General features: G+C 36.1%; 1 protein-coding gene across 4 annotated transcripts; it reads left to right on the top strand.

Moving 5' to 3' along the window:
- The first annotated feature begins 8996 nt into the window (after nt 1–8996).
- On the top strand, nt 8997–21825 carry pias2 (protein inhibitor of activated STAT, 2). 4 transcript variants are annotated; one of them, XM_065266761.2, is made up of 15 exons: nt 8999–9370; nt 10532–10618; nt 10969–11410; nt 11538–11625; nt 11710–11760; nt 15041–15131; nt 15319–15453; nt 15578–15683; nt 15825–15898; nt 16037–16197; nt 16335–16468; nt 20330–20507; nt 20751–20890; nt 20990–21024; nt 21156–21825. In XM_065266761.2, the coding sequence occupies exons 3-15, from the start codon at nt 10972–10974 to the stop codon at nt 21339–21341; spliced, it is 1818 nt and encodes a 605-aa protein (XP_065122833.2). In that variant the 5' UTR covers nt 8999–9370; nt 10532–10618; nt 10969–10971; the 3' UTR covers nt 21342–21825. The 4 variants fall into 4 exon arrangements, with proteins under 4 accessions (XP_065122832.2, XP_065122833.2, XP_065122834.2 ...); XM_065266764.2 differs by having other exon boundaries at nt 9017–9037; XM_065266760.2 differs by lacking the exon at nt 10532–10618 and having other exon boundaries at nt 8997–9037.
- Nucleotides 21826–22272: the final 447 nt, after the last annotated feature.

Here is a 22272-nt window from a genome sequence, read left to right as displayed (position 1 = left end):
TGTAAGTATCTACTTACATAGGAATGTAAGGAGGGAAACACGAACCCTACATGTCACGCTGCACTTAAAACACTGATAGCCTCTTTTGACGGCACTATCAAAAGGGTCATACAAACATTGATGGGTTTTACTGTTTGATGATTGACTGAATGGGGGAAGGGACATATACATTCCTCATATTAAGCAGATGTTAGTCAGGCACTAATGCATTGTGATGGGATCATTTTTTTCACTGGGTCTGGGTCACAGTCCATGACCTTATAAAGTGGTATATGATGTACAAGGAGTTACTTTGAAAGCTATCAGAAATATTTATATATAAAAGGAAATGGTCGTACTGGTTGCCATAGCGATAAAAGCTATGGAAACTGGATCTGTAGTCAATACACAAAATCGTGTATTGATCACCACAGTTCCACAGTCAATTGTCTATATGGTGTGTTACTCAATCAAATCTCCTGAATAAAATCTGAGCTTTTAATAAAATTTTATAGTTTTGAAGTTTTTCTTTTATAAACTGGAAACAGTTTTACACATTTAGTCTAGAAAACACCATAAATAAATAAATATTACATTTATGCTCACATCTGAAAATCCGGTCAGTGTAGGTATGAAGTAAAAGAATTAAGTAAATAAATATATGAAGGCTTTTACACTTCAAAAGCAGGGTTATAAAGCTTTGGTATTTTCGTTTTTCATCTGAATGTTTTGCATCGAGCATGTTTATGTGACAAAAGACTTTTCATGGCTGTTTAGAGTAGCCCAAACATTATCTCAAAACAAAGGCAAAAATCTGTTGATGTTGTCAATGTGTATATTTGGATGTATAGCTCTGCTTTCCATTTTGCGTCATCTGTATTGTCATGCTCCACATCATTAGCCAATGGATATCAAGTTGTTTCTAGGTGCCAAATGAAGAGAAAAATCTGTGAAAACTTTGCAACGTCTCTTTTGTCAGACCGCCTGTGAGACTAGGTGTTCGAATCCTACCAACTCTGGGCTGCACCTGCCTTTGTGAAGATAATTTGAAACATTTAGAATGCAAATTTACCAAAACACACAAAAGCCAAGCCAAAGCTATGCGGCGCAATGATGAATGTGCTGGCACTAGCATGCTGACATCCCAACAAACACAGATGGCTCACGCTATAGTCTTTTGCTTATTTTTCTGTTTTGCCTTACAAATGGAGTCCAGTGCAACATTTCTGCCCCATTACTGCCCTTCGGCATTACAAAAAGAGTATGACACTGCCAAGTTAATGGTAGTTTTATTGGTATTTATCTTATCAGCATGCAGCTGAAATGTATTATTGTTATATAGCCATGTATATAAACAGCAACACTTCAATACTGTAAAAAATTTCTGTAGAAATTACAGTATTCCTGGCAGCTGCCCGTTTGCCAGTAACTTATTGTAGATTTGGCAATCATTGTTCAAAGTAAAATGAACATTAAACATTTACAAGTCTTTATCTTTACAGAATAAAACTAAAATAACAGCCTCATGCAAAGCATTTTGTGAACCAAAATTTAAAGGAAAAAACAGAACATGGGTGATGAGATTGCTGGTTCCCAGAATGCTTTGCATGAGGCTGTTATTTTATAAACTGTAAACCCAGATATTGTCTTTACTTAAACAATGAAGTAAACATCACTAAAATTTTGTGTGTTTTGGATCAATGCTTAAAAAATGTAGTTCATTAAAGGACAAGTTCGGTATTTTAGACTTAAAGCCCTGTTTTCAGATTGTTTATGGTCAAATAGAATGGTTTTGACTGAAATTTCGACATTTTCGGCTGCCCTGAGAATTTTTGCGTGTTTGTGTTTCAGCTCAGACCTCTACAATGGGTTTATAGGTGCACTGGAACAATCCTTCCTAAAATGCATTAAACTTTCGTTTACAAAGACGTGAAACTCACCGAGTGGTCAGGGGTGTTCACTGATATGCTCACACAAAAATCGCTGCAAAAGATGCTTTCCAACAGCTGTTTTAGCATTCGTTGTTAACTTGTGGACCTATTTCCCCAAACGCCTCACACCCGTACATTCTTCCGCTTAGAGCTTGAATAATAAACACTCCAGCCCAGGTGGTGGCGCTAATCCGCCTTTGCCAATTGCAAGACTAGAAACAAAGTTCCCGGCGCGGAGTAATACCGTACCTCACAGGACGTCTAATACAGTCAATGGAGTTGGTAAAAACTACGATAAAACCTGTTGGAATGCGTCTTTTGGAGCGATTTTTGTGTGAGCATATCAGTGAACACCCCTGACCACTCGGTGAGTTTCACGTCTTTGTAAACGAAAGTTTAATGCATTTTAGGAAGGATTGTTCCAGTGCACCTATAAACCCATTGTAGAGGTCTGAGCTGAAACACAAACACGCAAAAATTCTCAGGGCAGCTGAAAATGTCGAAATTTCAGTCAAAACCATTCTATTTGACCATAAACAATCTGAAAACAGGGCTTTAAGTCTAAAATACCGAACTTGTCCTTTAAACGTTTAAGCGTACAAAATGCATTCAACTAAAACATTTAAGTAAACTGAACTTAAAATGATCAGTACATGTTGTGAGGAATACCCATAAACCTTTGCTTATGAATATTTTGAATATTTATTTATTTATTTATTTATTAATATTTAATACATATATATGCTTTTTCACAGAATAAGAACTGATAAGAACTTTAAATATCTGTTAATAAAATGTCATAGAGGTTTAAGCACTTATATGATTGATGTTGTTTTGTGGTAATGATCATTTTGTGGAAGTCACCATTCAGGTGATCAGTGTTTACTAACCTGTTCAGGACATTTTATTGTATTTCTCTCCAGGGTACTGACAATGCATGTCAAAAGTGCAGTTTGGAGAATCACATCTATTCATTTACTGACTTATAGTCAGTCATGAATTTTGTGTTATAATAGCATTTATAACACCAAAAGTAATATAAAGAAAATAAAAATAGAAAATCTTTAAACTTAATTAACAGAGATGGAGATGTTGGACAGAACAATTGTATTAAAATTAAATCAACTTAAAATCACAACCCCAAATCAGAAAAAGTTGGGACACTTTAAAATTGTGAGTAAAAAAGGAATGGAATAATTTAAAAATCTCATAAACGTATATTTTATTCACAATAGAATATAGATAACATATCAGATGTAGAAAGTGAGACATTTTGAAATGTCATGCCAAATATTGGCTCATTTTGGATTTCATGAGAGCTACACATTCCAAAAAAGGTAGGGACAGGTAGCAATAAGAGGCCAGAAAAGTTAAATGTATATAAAGAAACAGCTGGAGGAGGACCAATGTTTAGGAATAGGAATGTTTTCACATTCTTGTCTAAAACAGGCTTCTAGTTTCTCAATTGTCTTAGGTCTTCTTTGTCGCATCTTCCTCTTCATGATGCACCAAATATTTTCTGTGGGTGACAGTGGCTGGCCATTTCAGTACTCAGATCCTTCTTCTACGCAGTTTTGACGTTGTAATTGATGCAGTATGTGGTCTGGCATTGTCATGTTGGAAAATGTAAGGTCTTCCCTGAAAGAGACGACGTCTGAATGTGAGCATGTTGCTCTAAAACTTGGATAAACCTTTCAGCATTGATGATGCCTTTCCAGATGTGTAAGCCATGCCACACGCACTCATGCAACCCCAAACCATCAGAGATGCAGGTTTCTGAACTGAGCGCTAATAAAAACTTGGGTTGTCATTGTCCTCTTTAGTCTGGATGAAATGGGGTCCCAGTTTTCCAAAAAAAACTTTTTGATTTTGATTCGTCTGACCACAGAACAGTTTTCCACTTTGCCAAAGTCCTTTTTAAATGAGCCTTGGCCCAGAGAAAACGCCTGCGCTTCTGGGTCATGTTTAGATATGGCTTCTTTTTTGACCTATAGAGTTTTAGCCGGCAACGGTGGATTGTGTTCACTGACAATGTTTTCTGGAAGTATTCCAGAGCCCATGTTATGATTTCCATTACAGTAGCTTCTAAGGGCCTGAAGATCACGGGCATCAAGTATGGTTTTCCAGCCTTGACCCTTACGCACAGAGATTGTTCCAGATTCTCAGAATCTTTGGATGATATTATGCACTGTAGATGATGATAACTTCAAACTCTTTGCATTTTTTCTCTGAGAAACTCAGAAAACGATTTTTCGCCGCAGCATTTGGGCAATTGGTGATTCTCTGCCCATCTTGACTTCTGACAGACACTGCCACTCTGACAGGCTTGTTTATACCCAATCATGTTGCCAATTGAACTAATAAGTTGCAAATTAGTCCTTATGCTTTTTCTTATATGTACATTTAAATTATCTAGCCTCTTATTGCTACCTGTCCCAACTTTTTTGGAATGTGAAGTTCTCATGAAATCCAAAATGAGCCAATATTTGGCATGACATTTCAAAATGTTTCACTTTCAACATTTGATATGTTATCTATATTCTATTGTAAATAAAATATACGTTTATGAGATTAGTAAATTATTCCATTCCTTTTTTACTCACAATTTCTACAGTGTCCCAACTTTTTCTGAGTTGGGGTTGTAAGTTTACTGAACTTAACTAGAAGTTATATGTACTGTTTTTTGTTCTACTTAGTCACTAATGCTTTTTAGTAAAGACTACTAAAGGCTACTTTATAAATGTTTTTTGTTCATACAACTTAAAACTTGGGTCAAGAGTGTAGTTTTATTCTGTTAAGACAAAGACTAGTTAATGTTTAATGTTCATTTAACTTTGAACCAATGCCAGTAAATAACATAAATTTAAATCAACAGTGAGTAAAAATTTACAGTAAACTAAACTCATATCTTGAATACTTCAAGAATACCCAAAAATAAAAAATAAATGATATCATCACTTACTCGCCCCATAATTTGTATAAGAGGATATTTTTATAAATGATGGTAGCACACAGTCGATAGGACCCATAGACTTTTTTTTTTTTTTCTACAACACTCTTAGAACAAATGTATTAAAAACAACACATTAGTGTTGATTATGGGACAACACACTAAATGCATTGTCCTAGAATCCACCCATCTCTGTTATTATGGAAACAACACATTTTCTTTTACTTTTAACACAACTTGTGTAACACAAAATCAACACAAAATGACACATAATGTGTTAAAATTACAAATAATGTGTTAAAAGCTTAATGCACAAAGATGTGTAAAAAATGAACACATCCTTTCTAAGAGTGAATGAAAGTTTGTGGTTACCGTCAACTGTATGGCAACTATTAACAAAATATCTTCTTTTGTGTTCTACAGTATAAAGACACTCATACATGTTAGAACAACATAAGGAGGAGTAAATAAAATAAATTCTGGGTAAATTATCTTTTCAATTAATAAGGGGCGGTTCCCCGGACTAAAATGCATGTTGGAGCTGGCTTGATTTAAAAGCATCTTACACTGATATATCTTAACATCAGTGTCATTGCTTTGTCCCAAATGCACATCAGTAAAGTTTTTTTCTAAGGCATGTTTGTAAAAACTACTAATGTCCTAAAATAACTAAGGCCTAGTCCTGAATTAATCTAAACCTTGTCTTGGAAATTGCCCTAAGAGTTTGGAAGGTTGACAGAAGTTGGTTCAGCTACCAGCCTCTTAGTGGGTTTTGTTTTGCATCTGTTATTAAAGATTTACTTTTCACAGTCACTTTTATTTTAGGTGTCAAAAGCATTAAAAGCAGCATCTTGTCCAATTTCTTCATATTGTAGCATGAAAAATGGCTATGAAATAAAAGAAATTTTTTTTTGATTGCTATCATTTTCAATCTATATTAAGGGCAGAGTTTATGTAATACAATTTGATTTATCCGGTTGTTTATCTTTATAGTTTTTTATCAGCACTAATATAGTTTTCTGTCTGTCAGCCTGATCAGTACACAATTAAAGTCGACAGAGGTTTTTCTACTTGTTGTATTTTGCATGCGACGTCTAAGACTGTAAGCCAAACGTGAAGTGGTGTTATACCTCACCTCAACCCTAAATTACAATTTACTGTTAACCATTGCCCACAGCATGGTGTGGACTTGACAGAATGACCACGGCAACGTTGGGCTGTTCGATTTTCCGTTTGAATAACAATGCTCTGAGAGACAGGTATTTGAAAGGCAGAATCCCAATGGACGGGCACTAAGCGGGCTAACAAGCCGCTCCAGTACTGCTGTACTCCACACGCTTCCTCTGCAGCTTTAACGATAGCAACTTTGATTTCAACAGTAATTGGGGTCTTGTCTCTGTCTGTTACTGCCAATAACACGAGCTAAGGTTAATAAAGGCTAAGGGGTATGTGTGTCTGTGTTGGTTCTTATGGCAGGTATTTGTGTGTCTGTATGTTTAGGTGTTTTTATGGCAGGTTACTCAAGTGGGAAAGGCCGGGTAATTAGATGCCATGGGCAGTTTACCTAGGTCATGGACTTGTGTGCCTACACACTTCAACCTCATCAATCACAAATATGTAGGCTAACCTTGTATTTGTCAGGAAGCACAAAGATTGAATTTAAGTGTTGTCTTTTTGTTTTTAACTGAACTTGTTGTACTCAATGTCCTGTCATGCACACAGTATCCATCAATCATGAGTTGTAGATTTACTTTTTATTTAAAGGGATAGTTCACCTAATAATTCTGAAAGTACGATTTGATATTTCAATGAAAATTCTGTCCTTATTTACTCATTATGATGTTTATTGTGTATAAATAACTCAATAACTCTCATCTCATAATAGGCAGACTGACTGACAGCCTCAGTCATCATTTACTCTAATTGTATAAAAAAGAGCAGCATAAACATACTTTAAAACCTCACCTTGTATTACATTGAAGAAAGAAATGTTTGAAATGATAAAAAAATTAGGGCAGAATTTTTGTATTTGTTTTTTTTCTTCTGCTAATTCGCCATTTAATCAGTAATACCAGTGTGTCATAAAAGTGGTACACCCATTACACATGAACATAATCTTTTATCTTTGAATCTGTATTCTGGCAGTTTCTTTGTTCACCTGATATGCTTGCATGAATTCCATTGGCAAGTGCTTGTGATAACACAAATTTCACTATAATTTGTAAACAGTTCTTTGTTTCAGTCAGCTGAATAAAAAACTAAAATGTACTGTGATAAATAAGATACACAACTGCATATTTAGAAATATAATTTATGTAAGGTTAACAGTTGCAACTATACATTTAAAAAAAAATTATCAATAGCAGATGTTTAAAATAAACTTTTGTGATTTATCCCCGATCATATTTACTTTACATAAAACTTAAAGAGGATGTGTAATAAAAGGTAAACATAATTACCACAAATAAGCAATTCCATTAATTACTTGTTATTAAAGATTTAAGAGCAAAATAAAAGTAGAAAGAGTGAATACAGGAATCAAGTAAAGTGATTATGATAATAGCCTATATTATGCTTGCTACTTGTTTTGTTGTTTATTGCAAAATAACTGTGAAATTTACCATCAAAGATTCCATTATAAGATTAAAGCAAGTTATGTGACGTCAACATGTGGGATAAGGGACAAAGTACCCTCACTATTATTGAATGCCAAATTATTTATTATTAATTGCGTCATTTAATAAAATTATTTAATTTATTTTTATGTCAAATTGAATCACAAATCTCATACAGCAACTGTACTAGCATTGTTCAGATTAGCACAGCTGTTTTCAGTATACATTTTCAAAAACTGAAACTGATGTAGCCTGTTTGCAAAAAATACTGTTTGAAAAAAAGACATGTAAATGTGTAGGTTTAAATCCCTTGACCAGAAATTCTGAGGTTAGCCCACTGGAATGCAATTAGCTAGTACAGCTTAAAGTTAAAAATGTGATATTACCATGCTGACGGTCTGTAATAATTATTTCTAAATTGTTCTAACTTTTAAATGAATTGCATGATAACAGCAATAATAATATATTGTAATATTTCGGTCATAAAAATATAAGTCTGACCTTGTGTTATTTTTCAGATTTAGTTAACCTCAACTTTAGGTAGGCTACCTCACTTTAAAAAAAAACTTTCCAGTTCAGTAACATGACTATTTTTATTGTTCTATCATAGAAATGTCTCGTTTTGCATGGCTAATGAGTTTTTACAGAAGGTAGAGCAGATATTCAAATGAGTTCCTATAAACCAAATTACATTCACAGAATACAAAACACGGCCTAAGGAGATTTACATTAATGATTCATTCATCCAAATAAAATGCAACAATTTTGAAACAAGTTTTAAATACAAAGGTAAAAGGTATCTGATCAATCTTACAAATAAAGTATTTAACTTTTATAAAATTTTAACTTTGAATGCCCAGATTTTAATAGTTATCATCATTTTTTTTTTATAGTTTACTTCTCAAATAAAACACCTGGCGGCTCCGATTTCCAATAGACAACTCAACCATTAGGGGAAACAGAGCGCTGTTCAGTCATCGAGAATAAACCCTCTGTGAATGTCTAATCTTGATGTATTCGCACTCAGCTCCACCTGCTGGACAATCGCTTGAAAATGTACTATTTTATAAAATCATTTTTTTTATTTTCACCAGTAATATTCAAAGCTTAAAAACTCAATCAAGTTGAATGTACACATGATTTCAACGATATCATTTATTTATTTTTATTTTAATAATCTGCCTTTTTTATAGCGATAAGGATTAAAGGCTACTGCACATGAGGAAGCTAAATTTTAATTCAAATGCTTATAATAATAATAAGAAGAATAACTATTATTATTACTATGAGTATTATTATTATTATTGCTGTTGTTGGTTTTATTGTTGTTATGATTATAATACAAACAAACATGTTACCTAAAATTCTATAGTTATTTTTTTATGGCAAAATAATATTTGTTTTTGGCACAAGAACCTTTACCAACTTTATAAGAGCACACAATGCCGAAAATAACCAATTTTAAGGTTATTTTATAACCTCATCTCGTGTCACGTGACCAGACATCTCCGGACTGGCAGGATGAGCGCAGCCAGAAAATGGCGGATATTGAGGAGTTACGGGTAGGCGAAAGTGCAATGATAGCTGGCTGCTTCTTTGCGTCTTTGACCTTCAGGAGATATTTTGCAGTTTTCATTTCATAGTGATACTTTTTGAGTGGATTCGGTGCCACTGCTTTGGGTTATTAATAATTTTAACAGTAATGTTGATGTTCCATCACTCCGAGAGTTGTTAGCCACCAACTAACGTTAGCTGCGCTTTTAGCTGATCAGCTGCTACAAAAACATTGAAGATCAGCTTCTAAATATCACTCAGACTGCTCTTATATCCATATTTCACTGCATGAATATGGTTTATTGTAATGCCTAACTGAGCTTGACGACTGCTCGCAGCAGGTAAAAAGTTATTTACGTCACCATTTCTTCACTACTCGAATTGTTTTGGCTGGTCTTTTGTTAGCTAACGTTAGCATCCGACTGGACAGCACCGATAACACAGTTGTGTCTACAGGTGAAGTTTTGTTTATGCTGTTTATTTTCACGGAAACGGCAGTGTAGACAAGTATTTCAGACATGATGTGTATTTAAATGCATGTATTAACATTTTCTATAAAGTGGCGACATGGGTGAGACTATTGTTTACAAGCAAGTTAGTTGCCAGCAAAGGCGACAGCTTTAGCTTTATAAACCGTCTTTGTAAGGGCCTGTTTACATTAGAGCATTTGCGTTTTAAAACGTTTTTGAAAAGGCATTTTTAAATGAAAACGTCTGTACTGGCATTTCAAAAAATATCTTTGTCCACATTATACACGACCATAAACACATACAACATGGTCATTCACGCACAATGGGCATGCGCATAAAAGAGTAAAATAAGTTATTACTCTAATAACAGCTTACCTTTAGCGCATGTTTGCAGCCTATGGATGTGCAGTATTTTCTGCTTAATATCTGGATAATTTGGCCCGTAACAATAACAGACAATATTTTGTATCCTTCAAAAATGTGTTTGTGAAAGTCTTCTATTGTTCTACCCCACACACAAAACATATAAATATGATCAGTAGGTTGATGTTATTAACCAAACTGAATTTATGATTCAAAATGGAAGCATTCAACTAAAGAGTCCTAAACAGTAGCAGATTACTAAAAAGTTGTGATTAGTTCTCAAACTAAAACACGGTCTGCAGCGTTAACAAACGACTTGTTTATGTGGGTAAAAAAACGCTGCAGTAGTATAAATGAAAGGCATAAACGTGACAAAAGTCATGCTTTTTAAAAATGTAAGTGCATTAATGTAAACATGGCCTTAAAGTAAGTCTGTAGTCTATTACAGTGTGGTCCATTATGTTTTAATTGTGTGCTGTTATAGATGCATCTATATGAGTGAGCTATATTGTGTTGTGAAAGTGCTAGTAAATGACTTAGAGATGGTATTTAAAATGTAAATCCACTTTTTCAAAATTTTTATAAACTCTCAGTGTCAACACCAGCTTTGTCCTATGTCCTGCTGTTAATGTTATCTAATGAATTTTGGAATTATTCTTAACATTTTAGATGCATTTCGGTCACGTTTGTTAAGGATTTTTAAAGAAAAAAGGATAAACACTTAAGAACAATCAAGCATGGAGCATATATTAAAGGGTCAGTTGAGATTTTTTTATTTCATTGGGGTTTCTGACATGGGATTTTTGGGTTGGTTGTCACTTGTCACCTCACTTACATGTTTGTGAAATACATTAACCTTCTTCCGTACGAATGAAACTTTAACTTCTTGAAAAAATATCTCTTGTGAGCACTTAACACCATCCTATGCCATGTTGATGCACAGATGACCCTTTGGTCATTTTTTATGCAAAACTTTACAGCATGGCATAGGAGGTGATTTTTTTTTCACTATGTGGCAACATGTTTATTTGCTTGCTTATCTTGTCTTTTCTCATCTGGTATCTCAAAGTTTCCTGTTTTATGACCTGTTCGGTTTTGTTTTGCAGAATATGGTATCAAGTTTCCGGGTCTCAGAGCTGCAGGTACTGTTAGGTTTTGCTGGAAGGAATAAGAGTGGACGCAAGCATGAACTTTTGCTGAGGGCTTTGCATTTACTGAGGAGTGATTGTAGTCCTGCCGTGCACATCAAAATAAAGGAACTTTATCGCCGGAGATACCCAAGGACATTTGACGGTCTTGCAGAATTGGCAGCTCTTAAGTCAAGCATTAAGTCCTATTTTCACATAGGTGAAGATCTTCAAACCGGCCATTCAGACCAGGTGCAGCAGCACCTGGTGAGCTGTGATTCACCTGTCTTTCATGAATCGAAGCCAATGATGAATATGCAGCAGCCCACGCCACTTATGGCACCCGTCCACCCGGACGTGCAGATGAAGTCACTTCCATTTTATGATGTGCTGGATGTCTTGATTAAACCATCAAGCTTAGGTAATTTTTATAAAATACTTGGTCATGCCTTATACAGGGCTGTTAAATAAAGTGGAAACCTAAACTAAAACTATGGGTATGAGTAAGAAGGTGTAGTTACAGTATTTATTTTTGTTTTATTTTTAAGGGGCAAGTACTGCTCAGAGGTTTCATCAGGAGAAATACTTCATATTTGCTTTGACTCCACAGCAAGTGAGAGAAGTTTGCATTTCTCGGTAAGAACTCGTAGACTTCAATGTGAAGAAATAATTAACTTTTTGTAAAACTTTGTTATAGTTTTTTGCTATTGTTTTGCACAGGGACTTTCTTCCAGGTGGCAGAAGGGACTACATGGTTCAAATTCAACTACGGTAAGAATTTAAGACAATGGGTCTCCTTTAAGGTTGTCATGATTAATACATTTGTTTGATGATTAATTGACTAATAAATTACTATGATTGTGGCAATTAATTGACACTCTTACCGTTTTGACAATTATTACCATAATTGTGATGAATAAATTTAAATCGTCCCTTGCAGTTTAAAGTTCCTTTAAAGTCAATCTTGAATATTGATTATAAATATTATAAATATATTGGTGAAACACACCACAAATACTAGGGTTCGTCAAAAACAGCAGACACAATAGGTGCAGTATACTGTACTTTCATTCAGCGTCCGCCTTGCGCACGCACACGTCCGCACAGCTTTAAAAGTATATTAACAGGACATTCACAAATTCAGGAAACTGAGGAAAAACAGCAGATCCACCACTGCAGTGAATACAGTGTTTGTGTATGTGTGCTCCCACAGCAACGTGACACTCTTGACATCCATTGATCAGCGTGTATAGCTCGTATATGTATAACACACGCGTGATCACGGAACAAAGTTTTCTTTCTTGTTTAAGTGAACATAAACAGCTGTTACTCAGTATATTGAAACTTAAAGCAGTCTGTCTTGGGTCTTAAAGTGACAGTAGTCTGCTGCTTTTTCATAACAAATTGATTTACATTTAATACAGATGCATTAAAACAAGATTTTAGTATTTGTATTTGTCATGTTCTGAATAAAAAGTAGTTTAAAACCATTATTAACTGTTTTTTACAATTTTCATTCAGGAGCAAAAATCTGCCTTTTAATTTTTACAGGAGTAAAGATTTGTTATTTATCATGATAATTATCGATATCGACTGATATGGAAAACATTTTCTCGATATTTTTTTGGTCATATCGCCCAGCCCTAAGTTCAATAAATGTTACTTTTTCCATTGAGACTTGTAACATTTGGCATCAACGTGTCATTTTTATGATGTAAATTGAGTGAGCAAAAGTAGTATCGGCTCCAAATATCAGCTCAAGAAAATCGGCAGCCTGTATCGGTCATCGGCTGAGGCTGATGAAACAAAAATCAGCATCGGCACAAAAAAAATCCATATCGGTCAATCCCTATTACAAACCTGTATACATTCCGTTGTTCTGATGAACACAAAGGAAGATATTTACTAAGATTTACTTCCGTAGTATTCTTTTTTTTCTCTTTTCTCTATTCTTTTTCTATGGGAGTAAATGGGGTTTGATTACAAACATTTATCCAAATATCTTCCTTTGTGTCTTCAGAACAAAGAAATTTATACAGGTTAGTAACAACATGAGAGGGAGTAAATAACAGAATTTTCATTTTTGAGTGAACTATCCCTTTAATATCACGTTTTTCTGTGGTGTTACAAACTTGGAGCACATTTAATATCTGACTTTACATGGACTTTAAGATTAATACATTAAAATTAATAAATAGTTTATTAAAGTATATCTTTTAGAAATTCTGTACAAAAGCAATTACTATGAAGTGACCATAACAGAAAAGATTGTAAAGTCTTGAGCACCCAAACTAAACCTGAGATATGAGAATGGTTTTGTCGCCCTCTAGATGTAGACCTTTCGGCACAAAAATACAAAACTGATATGACCCAAATTATGGATTCATGTGTTATTTGAACATAACAGCAAGTGATTGTAGATGTAGGTCATTTAATATTATGGTGGACAAATAGCACACGGTAATAGCTGTAATCTGAAACAACCATGGTTAGGTTGATAAACCACAATCAGGCTATTATTAAATCATTTTGACAACCTCTCAAGTCTCGTTCTCTAATCACACTTACAGACAAATTTGTGTGTGAAATCTGAGTTTTCACAAATTAAATGACTAAAAACCACATGCCCACACATTTTCTTTAGAATTGGTTATATTTTGTTCTACCCATATGAAGATTATTACATATTATCTATACAGAAGCATGTCAGGTGAAACCTTTTTAGTTCATTGCATGCTTTTTTTAACCTGCACTTGTTATGTCTGTGGACACAATTTTGAACCGCACACCTTTTCAGCTTCCACCACTGACAGGAAGAACTTCTAAAGCAAATTTTCAGAAAAAGAATTTCAACGTAAAGTATCTGTGAAGTTCTTTGTTATTTGCTTCGGTTACATATGTACTACTTTCTAAGTTCAGATGAAGCTGGTTTGGGTGTGTTTTATGCAAATTACTAACCTTTGGCAAACAGTCGATCTAGAATAGTCTGAATCAATCAACATTAGAACGAGGTTAAGAACAGATTCACATGCATACACAGGTGTTGTGAATTAGGCAAAACGTTTTTTTTAGACGTGTGCTTAAAAAAATATAAATATTGTATGCAGTTATTTAGTTAAAGGACAAGTTCGGTATTTTAGACTTAAAGCCCTGTTTTCAGATTGTTTATGGTCAAATAGAATGGTTTTGACTGAAATTTCGACATTTTCAGCTGCCCTGAGAATTTTTGCGTGTTTGTGTTTCAGCTCAGACCTCTACAATGGGTTTATAGGTGCACTGGAACAATCCTTCCTAAAATGCATTAAACTTTCGTTTACAAAGACGTGAAACTCACCGAGTGGTCAGGGGTGTTCACTGATATGCTCACACAAAAATCGCTCCAAAAGACGCATTCCAACAGGTTTTATCGTAGTTTTTACCAACTCCATTGACTGTATTAGACGTCCTGTGAGGTACGGTATTACTCCGCGCCGGGAACTTTGTTTCTAGTCTTGCAATTGGCAAAGGCGGATTAGCGCCACCACCTGGGCTGGAGTGTTTATTATTCAAGCTCTAAGCGGAAGAATGTACGGGTGTGAGGCGTTTGGGGAAATAGGTCCACAAGTTAACAACGAATGCTAAAACAGCTGTTGGAAAGCATCTTTTGCAGCGATTTTTGTGTGAGCATATCAGTGAACACCCCTGACCACTCGGTGAGTTTCACGTCTTTGTAAACGAAAGTTTAATGCATTTTAGGAAGGATTGTTCCAGTGCACCTATAAACCCATTGTAGAGGTCTGAGCTGAAACACAAACACGCGAAAATTCTCAGGGCAGCCGAAAATGTCGAAATTTCAGTCAAAACCATTCTATTTGACCATAAACAATCTGAAAACAGGGCTTTAAGTCTAAAATACCGAACTTGTCCTTTAATGAAACCCAATGTGTTGACACTTTTCTATGCTGTCTTATTCATCACATCCGCAGTATGCACAAAGCTATCTTTTTACTAATTTCTTAGTTTTGATTGTTAAAGTTTTTAATATGGCCTCTTTCCTTGGTTTTGATACTAGGTTTTGTCTAGCAGAAACCAGCTGTCCACAAGAGGACAATTATCCAAACAGCCTTTGCATCAAAGTCAATGGAAAACTGTTTCCTCTCCCTGTACGTAGCCCTGTTGTAATTCAACTTCAGTAAGCCTTCCTAATTCTTCTTTAGCCTAAATAGTTAAAATCTGGTGTCAGAACAACATTGCACGCTCAGCAGGAATAACACTTAATAGCAATACATGTCTAGACCTGCTGTTATTACTGTATTCATGTGTTGTTGATGATATGCAATTGTCACACAGGGCTATGCACCTCCTCCTAAGAATGGTGTGGAGCAGAAAAGACCAGGCAGACCGCTAAACATCACATCGTTGGTCCGGTTATCATCTGCTGTGCCCAATCAGATATCAGTCACATGGGCACCTGAAATAGGAAAGGTATGTGCAGTGCAGTGCAGTTGCACCTTTTCGGTCATTTCTAAGCATTTATTTATAACGCTATTAGCATTATTAATGTCTTCTGGATAAGTATTTATATGTACTTTTTCCTTGTTTTTTGTAGACGTACTCCATGTCTGTTTACTTAGTACGGCAGCTGACCTCCCCACTGTTACTGCAGAGATTGAGGATGAAGGGGATCAGAAACCCTGACCACTCTAGAGCATTAAGTAAGATTATTATGATTAAAATGAAATTATGTTGTCATTGTTTGTGTTTGCCATGAATGTGTAACAGTTACTTTTATGCTTTAATAAAAGGACAAAATTGCTGAAATGATTTTCTAAATCCACACACTCTATTCATAACAGTTAAAGAAAAACTCACGGCAGACCCTGACAGCGAAATCGCTACAACCAGTTTACGAGTCTCACTCATGTGCCCAGTAAGTTATTGCATCAAAAAGATTTTCGCTGACTATTTAAACTCACTTTAAATACTAGTGTTAGCTTTTATTTAGTTAACAGTGGTAGCTTGTGTCTAGTGTTGTTTTGCATAACTTAATAGTATCTTTTTTGCATAGCTTGGCAAGATGCGCCTTGCAGTACCGTGTCGAGCTGTCACCTGTTCGCACCTGCAGTGCTTTGACGCTGCTCTCTACTTGCAAATGAATGAAAAGAAGCCCACCTGGATCTGTCCTGTCTGTGACAAGAAAGCCACATATGAGAGTCTGATTATAGATGGGTACGTTTGTTTCTACTTGAATTGATCTTTTTAGTCTTGCTTTAATAGGGAATAATATACATTTGTTCATACTAAATAAGGGGGTTCAAACAGTGTAAAAGCCCCATAGAGTAAACTAGGCACTTTCTACTCTTTAGGCTTTTTATGGAAATACTCAACGACTGCACTGATGTTGATGAAATCAAGTTTCAAGAGGATGGGACTTGGTGTCCAATGAGACCAAAGAAGGAGGCATTGAAAGTGTCATCTCCGTGTATCGCAAAGATTGATTGTAAGTGCTTAAACGGAATTGTAAATGAAATATAACTTGACAAATGCTGTTTGGAAATCAAAATATATAATACTATTAGAAGTCCAATCGAAGTTCTAATGAGACATTTGCACAGTAGATGCAAACAATATTTGAAAGGGTACCTTTACTGTGAAGACTTGAATGCCTTATACTTTATATTTGCCTGCTACTACTAATATCCATTGATAGATCAAAAAATGTAATACTTATTTTAAAAGTGTGGAGGCCAACATTATGTTTCATACACAATGCATTCTGGATCAATGGTTGTCGCTAAATAATACTACAGTTTGCTACTGTAAATACTATGGTATCCACTATAGTTTACTGTTTTTATGTGAGAATGTTTTACTCCCCATTTCTAACTTCATACCTCTTGGATCATTTGTATGTTAAAGGCGCAAAAGAGGATGTTTTTCGCCGACTGAGAATCCAAAAACGGTTACTGAGTATTTTTAAATGAGCGCATGCGTAAGAACAGCCTCCCTCCTTCACAGCTCATTTCTAGGGAACGCCTTCCAAAACTCGTGCACGAATATTTGAACACGAGTGTTTGTTTACCACCGGCATATGCTGTGTCGCGTCAGTGGATTCATTATGTGAAATGATTTGATAATAAACACATAAGACGTAACGTACGTTAGATCAGTCGACGCTACTCCCATTTCAACTAGCATGTAGCAGACTGGTCACTGCCTTACAACTACAGTACAAGAACAACGTCAATATACTTGAATAACAGTACAACAATAATTATTCCCCAAAGAAAGAATAATCACTGTTACCTGTCGGGAAGAATTTTTGCGAACTGCGCGTCTGTCTTGGCTCTCCAGCGTTAAAATGTTTCTCCAATAATGACTCTGGTTACATTACGTTCTTCTGACAATTTTCTCCTATTCCCAGCGGCTTAGAAAAAGTCTTTCTTTTGCGTCCTCCTTCGGGTTTCTTCTCTTCCATGGTGCAAATTCGAGGATGAAAGCAGGATCGACAATGAAAACAAACCGAAACTTAAGACGGAGTTTCATGTGCTATGCGCATGCGTCGCCTGTGTAAAGTTACTGGAGCGTGCACGTCTCTCACAAGGATCGTAATGGCAGTGATTGACAAGCCAGAGGACCAATCGCTTATACGATGGCCGCATGAGCAATTGGGTGATGTTTTTAAGGCCCTATCTTGTGCACAGATGACGTATATTAATAATATTACTTTCAGTGCACCTAATAAATAGTCTTATCATTTAGTAAAGACAGTTTCAAGTAATATTGCAAAAATGTATAAAACAAACATCCTCTTTTGCACCTTTAAATTGTTCGTTATTAATGTTACTTTCCAGATAATATTTTAAGGACTTAACAGAAGGCAATGTTCTTGTATTTTTAACTCTGTCCCCGCCAGCATTTTTAACTAAAGTTTTTCATGATTTTCACAAAAGTTTAATGCCTTCCAGAAAATGTTCTTCTATAAATATATAAACATACAAAATTATCAAATGAAAGGACAGACCCTCTGCTTTCAAACAAAAAGTTTCATCCCACCTTCATTAGTTCTCTTTTTATCACATGTTAAATATGGTTAGGTTTCTTTAAAAACACTCATTTCATTTTTGTAAAGGACTTTGCGTAGAGCTCAAATTCAGAGCGATCCTCAAAACATACACGGACATTCAGCTGCTTGCCCTAGGGTGATACTTCCGGGTTTTATAAGTTGCGGAAGAGTGCCACCTTGTGGATAATAGCGGTATTATGGATTGCCAGAAATACTCTTTAAAGGCTGTTTACACTTGGCATTAACATGCATTTTCGTAGATCGGATCACAAGTGGACGACGTTAAAGGAATAGTCTGCTCATTTTCAATATTAAAATATGTTATTACCTTAACTAAGAAGAGTTGATACATCCCTCTATCATCTTAGTGTGTGCACGTAAGCGCTGGGGCGCGCTGCGACACTTCGATAGCATTTAGCTTAGCCCCATTCATTCAATGGAACCACTCAGAGATAATGTTAGAAGTGACCAAACACATCAACGTTTTTCCTATTTAAGACGAGTAGTTATATGAGCAAGTTTGGTGGTACAAAATAAAACGTAGCGCTTTTCTAAGCGGATTTAAAAGAGGAACTATATTGTATGGCGGAACAGCACTTTTGGGAGTACTTCAACTCGCCTGAAAAATCCGCTCCCCTTCTCCCTCTCATAATGGGAGAGGGCGGGTGTTACTGCGCCGAGTCGAAGTACTCCCAAAAGTGCTAACTTTATCTCTGAGTGGTACCATTGAATGAATGGGGCTAAGCTAAATGCTATCGAAGTGTAGCAGCGCGCTCCAGCGCTTACGTGCACGCACTAAGATGATAGAGGGATGTATCAACTCTTCTTAGTTAAGGTAATAACATATTTTAATATTGAAAATGAGTAGACTATTCCTTTAATTCCTAGTGTAAACCGTGTTGAAAATGTTTTGAGCTCGTCCACTTTCGACCACTTTCAACCACATTCAGAGGAACTCGAAATCGGATCGGATTGCTTTTGTAGTGTAAACGCACATGTGGTTGAATGTGTTCGAACAGACACAGGAGACCGCCTTCTTTCCGCCCATTTATCTAATCTGAGGTACTGAACACAATGTTTTACATCTTTTCTGACTTCTGGCATGAACACACGGTGTACAATGCTATTTTTACTGTGGGTTCACACCAGCTGCGTTTCAGGCGTCAAATTCGTGTCTACCACGTCTAGTTTGCCGCTTGAACATTTTGAGTTAATTCGCTTCATTCGCGTTTGAAAGCCGCGCATGGAATTCTAGTCATCGAGACATTCATGCAGAAATTCTCGTCATGGGAGGGGCTTCTGCAACTCCGCTCGCTTTCTGTAATCACGTCACTACTAGAGCAAGCTCCTGAGGTTAATGCAGCAAGTTAAAAATTTTCAACTCGCACGTTTCCTGCGACAATGCTCAATTTGTGCCAACGAGGCGGAATTGCATCTACTGCACCGCGTTAAAGGCCTCATTCGCACCGCGAGACCTCCAGACACGTGTCAACACGTCGTCACATTGACTTAATGAAATCACTCATGCTTGACGCCTCTACTGTGGCTGGTCAAAACGCAGCATTAGCCTTTCATTGATAAAACTAAATAGCTGATTTCAGTGTAGTTTCAATTTGCCAGCGTGTGAGCAGCATGTTTTCTTACAACACAAGCAGCGGATTCCGACATAATATTAGTTCACATCCATATAAACTCATCATTACTCCCGCTCGCGTTTAAATGACAGCAGAGAGACTCGCACAGACATTTGTACTGTTTTTTTTTTGGGCCATTTTGCCTTTGTTGATAGACAGTAAGTAATTGAGAGATGACAGGAAAGTATAGGGTGGAGAGAGGGGTATGGGATTGGCAAAGGACCTCGAGCCGGGATTCAAACTTGGGTCGCCAGAATGCATTTGCAACGTATGTCGGAGCACTGTCCACTACACCATCGGCTCCGACACATTTGTACTGTTTTTAATTTTTCATTCATACAGCCAATCCCAGTGTTAATCTATTAAACCTTACATTTGTTTATAGTCGTGGTACCCTATTTTACAGGTAGATGGACACACTTTATCTTGGCCTGACAAAGCCTGGCCTTAACGTTTTTAAACAGTTTGAAGTGCTTTACATTTGACAGGTTTAACATGTGGAAATTGGGTTTAGTAGTCAAGCTGGCTGTAAGCCTGTTTTTACATTTAGCATGTATTGGCAATAAATAAAATTTGAAGCTGTATAAAACTTGTGGAGAAAATAACATTAATTGTAAATCTGTTTTTCATACTTGATTTAAAAATGAATCATGACCCTCAGGTGCTGTTCCAGTGCGACAGAGTGCAGTGGTGCAACCCTTAGAACCCAGCAGTACAAAAAAAGCAGACGTGATTGATCTGACGTTAGAGAGCTCGTCTGATGATGAAGAGGAGAGCGATCCTCCTCTAAAGAAGCGCTGTCTCTACATGTCAAAAGCTGAAGAGATGCACAGCAAAGGGTTTGTGGTCATTCATTTACTAAAATTACACCTATGCCATTTCCAGTCGTAAATTGGTTAGTAGGCCTATTGCAATTTTGTGATCATATTTTTACTTCAAAATGGTACCTTACAATGAAATTTAGTATCTATAGTGTTATAGATGTATGCATTACACACAATAAAATGATACAGAACACATTTTATAATCATTAAAATTATAACGGTTTACTGGCTTTAATATTGCCCTCATTCTTCTCTTAGGGTTTTGACCTATCAGCCACCAACGGTTCGGGTGCCACATGTCCAGGCACTGGACACCTCATACCTGACCTCCTCGATAGCAGATTACTCTGTTCCATTCCACCATTCAACTTTATCTACTATTCCCACAGATATGCAAAGTATGTGCTTATCTGATTTGTTATCCAATCAAATTTGCTTTTGTTCATGCTCTACATTCAACATTAATGTTTATTTTATGCTCTGTTTGTTTCCTAAAGGTCTTGATTTATTTTCTCTGATTCAGGACCCCCAGGTATGTGTGACACATTATTTAGTTTGCATTGCATTATAATTGTTGTATAAGTTATTCAGTGGTTTGTCTATTCTTTTATTAGCTACATACAGATGAAACATTATCATTAGTTTGCTTTTTCTTTTCGGCAGCATTACAGGCCCTCCATATTTTTAGATAGCCTTTCAAGCGGTCTTCAGTGTGCCACCACCAGTGCCGGCCTGGTTTCGTCGTCAGCTCAGTATGAGACAGCGGCTCATAGCAGCAGCTCTGGTCATGAAACGGGGGTTATCACCGGAGGATCTTCGAGCCTTTCAGACATTATTTCACTAGACTGAATATTTGGCCAGAAATACTCCAGTCACCAAACCAATGACAATTTTAAAAAGATAGCTAAGCTATAATTTTTCTATATTGGACTTGGGACTTTAAGAATCATTTTGACAAGGACCTAGAAGGACTGCATTGGAGGAATAAGACTGGGTCAGCAGGGATGCTTCCCAAAATGCAGCCCTGACACACGCTGTTTGTCTCTCAGATTGGGAAAACTGATACACAATAAAGACTCTCATCCTTTGGCCTTTGATCAGAGGAGCAGAGCAAAGCAAACCAGAAATAAATGGACTGGACATGTCAGACTTTAAATGACGGCGGCTCGATTGTCTTTGTTGTGTGTTGCATCTGCGGTTGAAACGCAAGCAGTTGAAAACCAGCTCAGTTTATGTTTTCCTTTTCAATTTTAGCAGTGCAATTATTATTTTTTTTGTTACAACTTCAGACTTCAGTTGCTGCAATAAAACCTATTTGTTGTATATTTTATAACATTGACTTGATTACTTCTCTGGTATGAAGTCACATTTTAGATTGCGTCTGCATCACTTTTTTATTGTGTGTTTTTAATAGTTTGTGATTTAATTATTTAAGGACCATCAGATTCAAGGTTTTTCCGAATTTGTACATCTATGTGGAAATGTTTGTTTTTGCATGTCATGACTTAAGTTATTTCTAATTTGAGTTGTATGTGATCAGCTAACAAGACATGCAGCTACAGGTTAAATGAATATTAAGCCATTTATAGTACTTTTAAAATTATGTCTAAAATCGGGGATCGACTCAATAGACATATCTCTTTTTTGCTAATGGTTATATTGCCAAACATTTTTAATTCAGCTTGCATATAGTCCTGTTAAATATAAGCCATCTGATATGTTGTGTGCAAGTCCAAAGCATGTAAATGGTTACTACTTTTACACAGATTGCAGATCCCCT

The sequence above is a fragment of the Paramisgurnus dabryanus genome, chromosome 5, assembly GCF_030506205.2.
Source record: "Paramisgurnus dabryanus chromosome 5, PD_genome_1.1, whole genome shotgun sequence".
NCBI classification, from domain to species: Eukaryota; Metazoa; Chordata; class Actinopteri; order Cypriniformes; family Cobitidae; genus Paramisgurnus; species Paramisgurnus dabryanus.
This window is presented reverse-complemented; position numbering and strand designations above follow the sequence as displayed.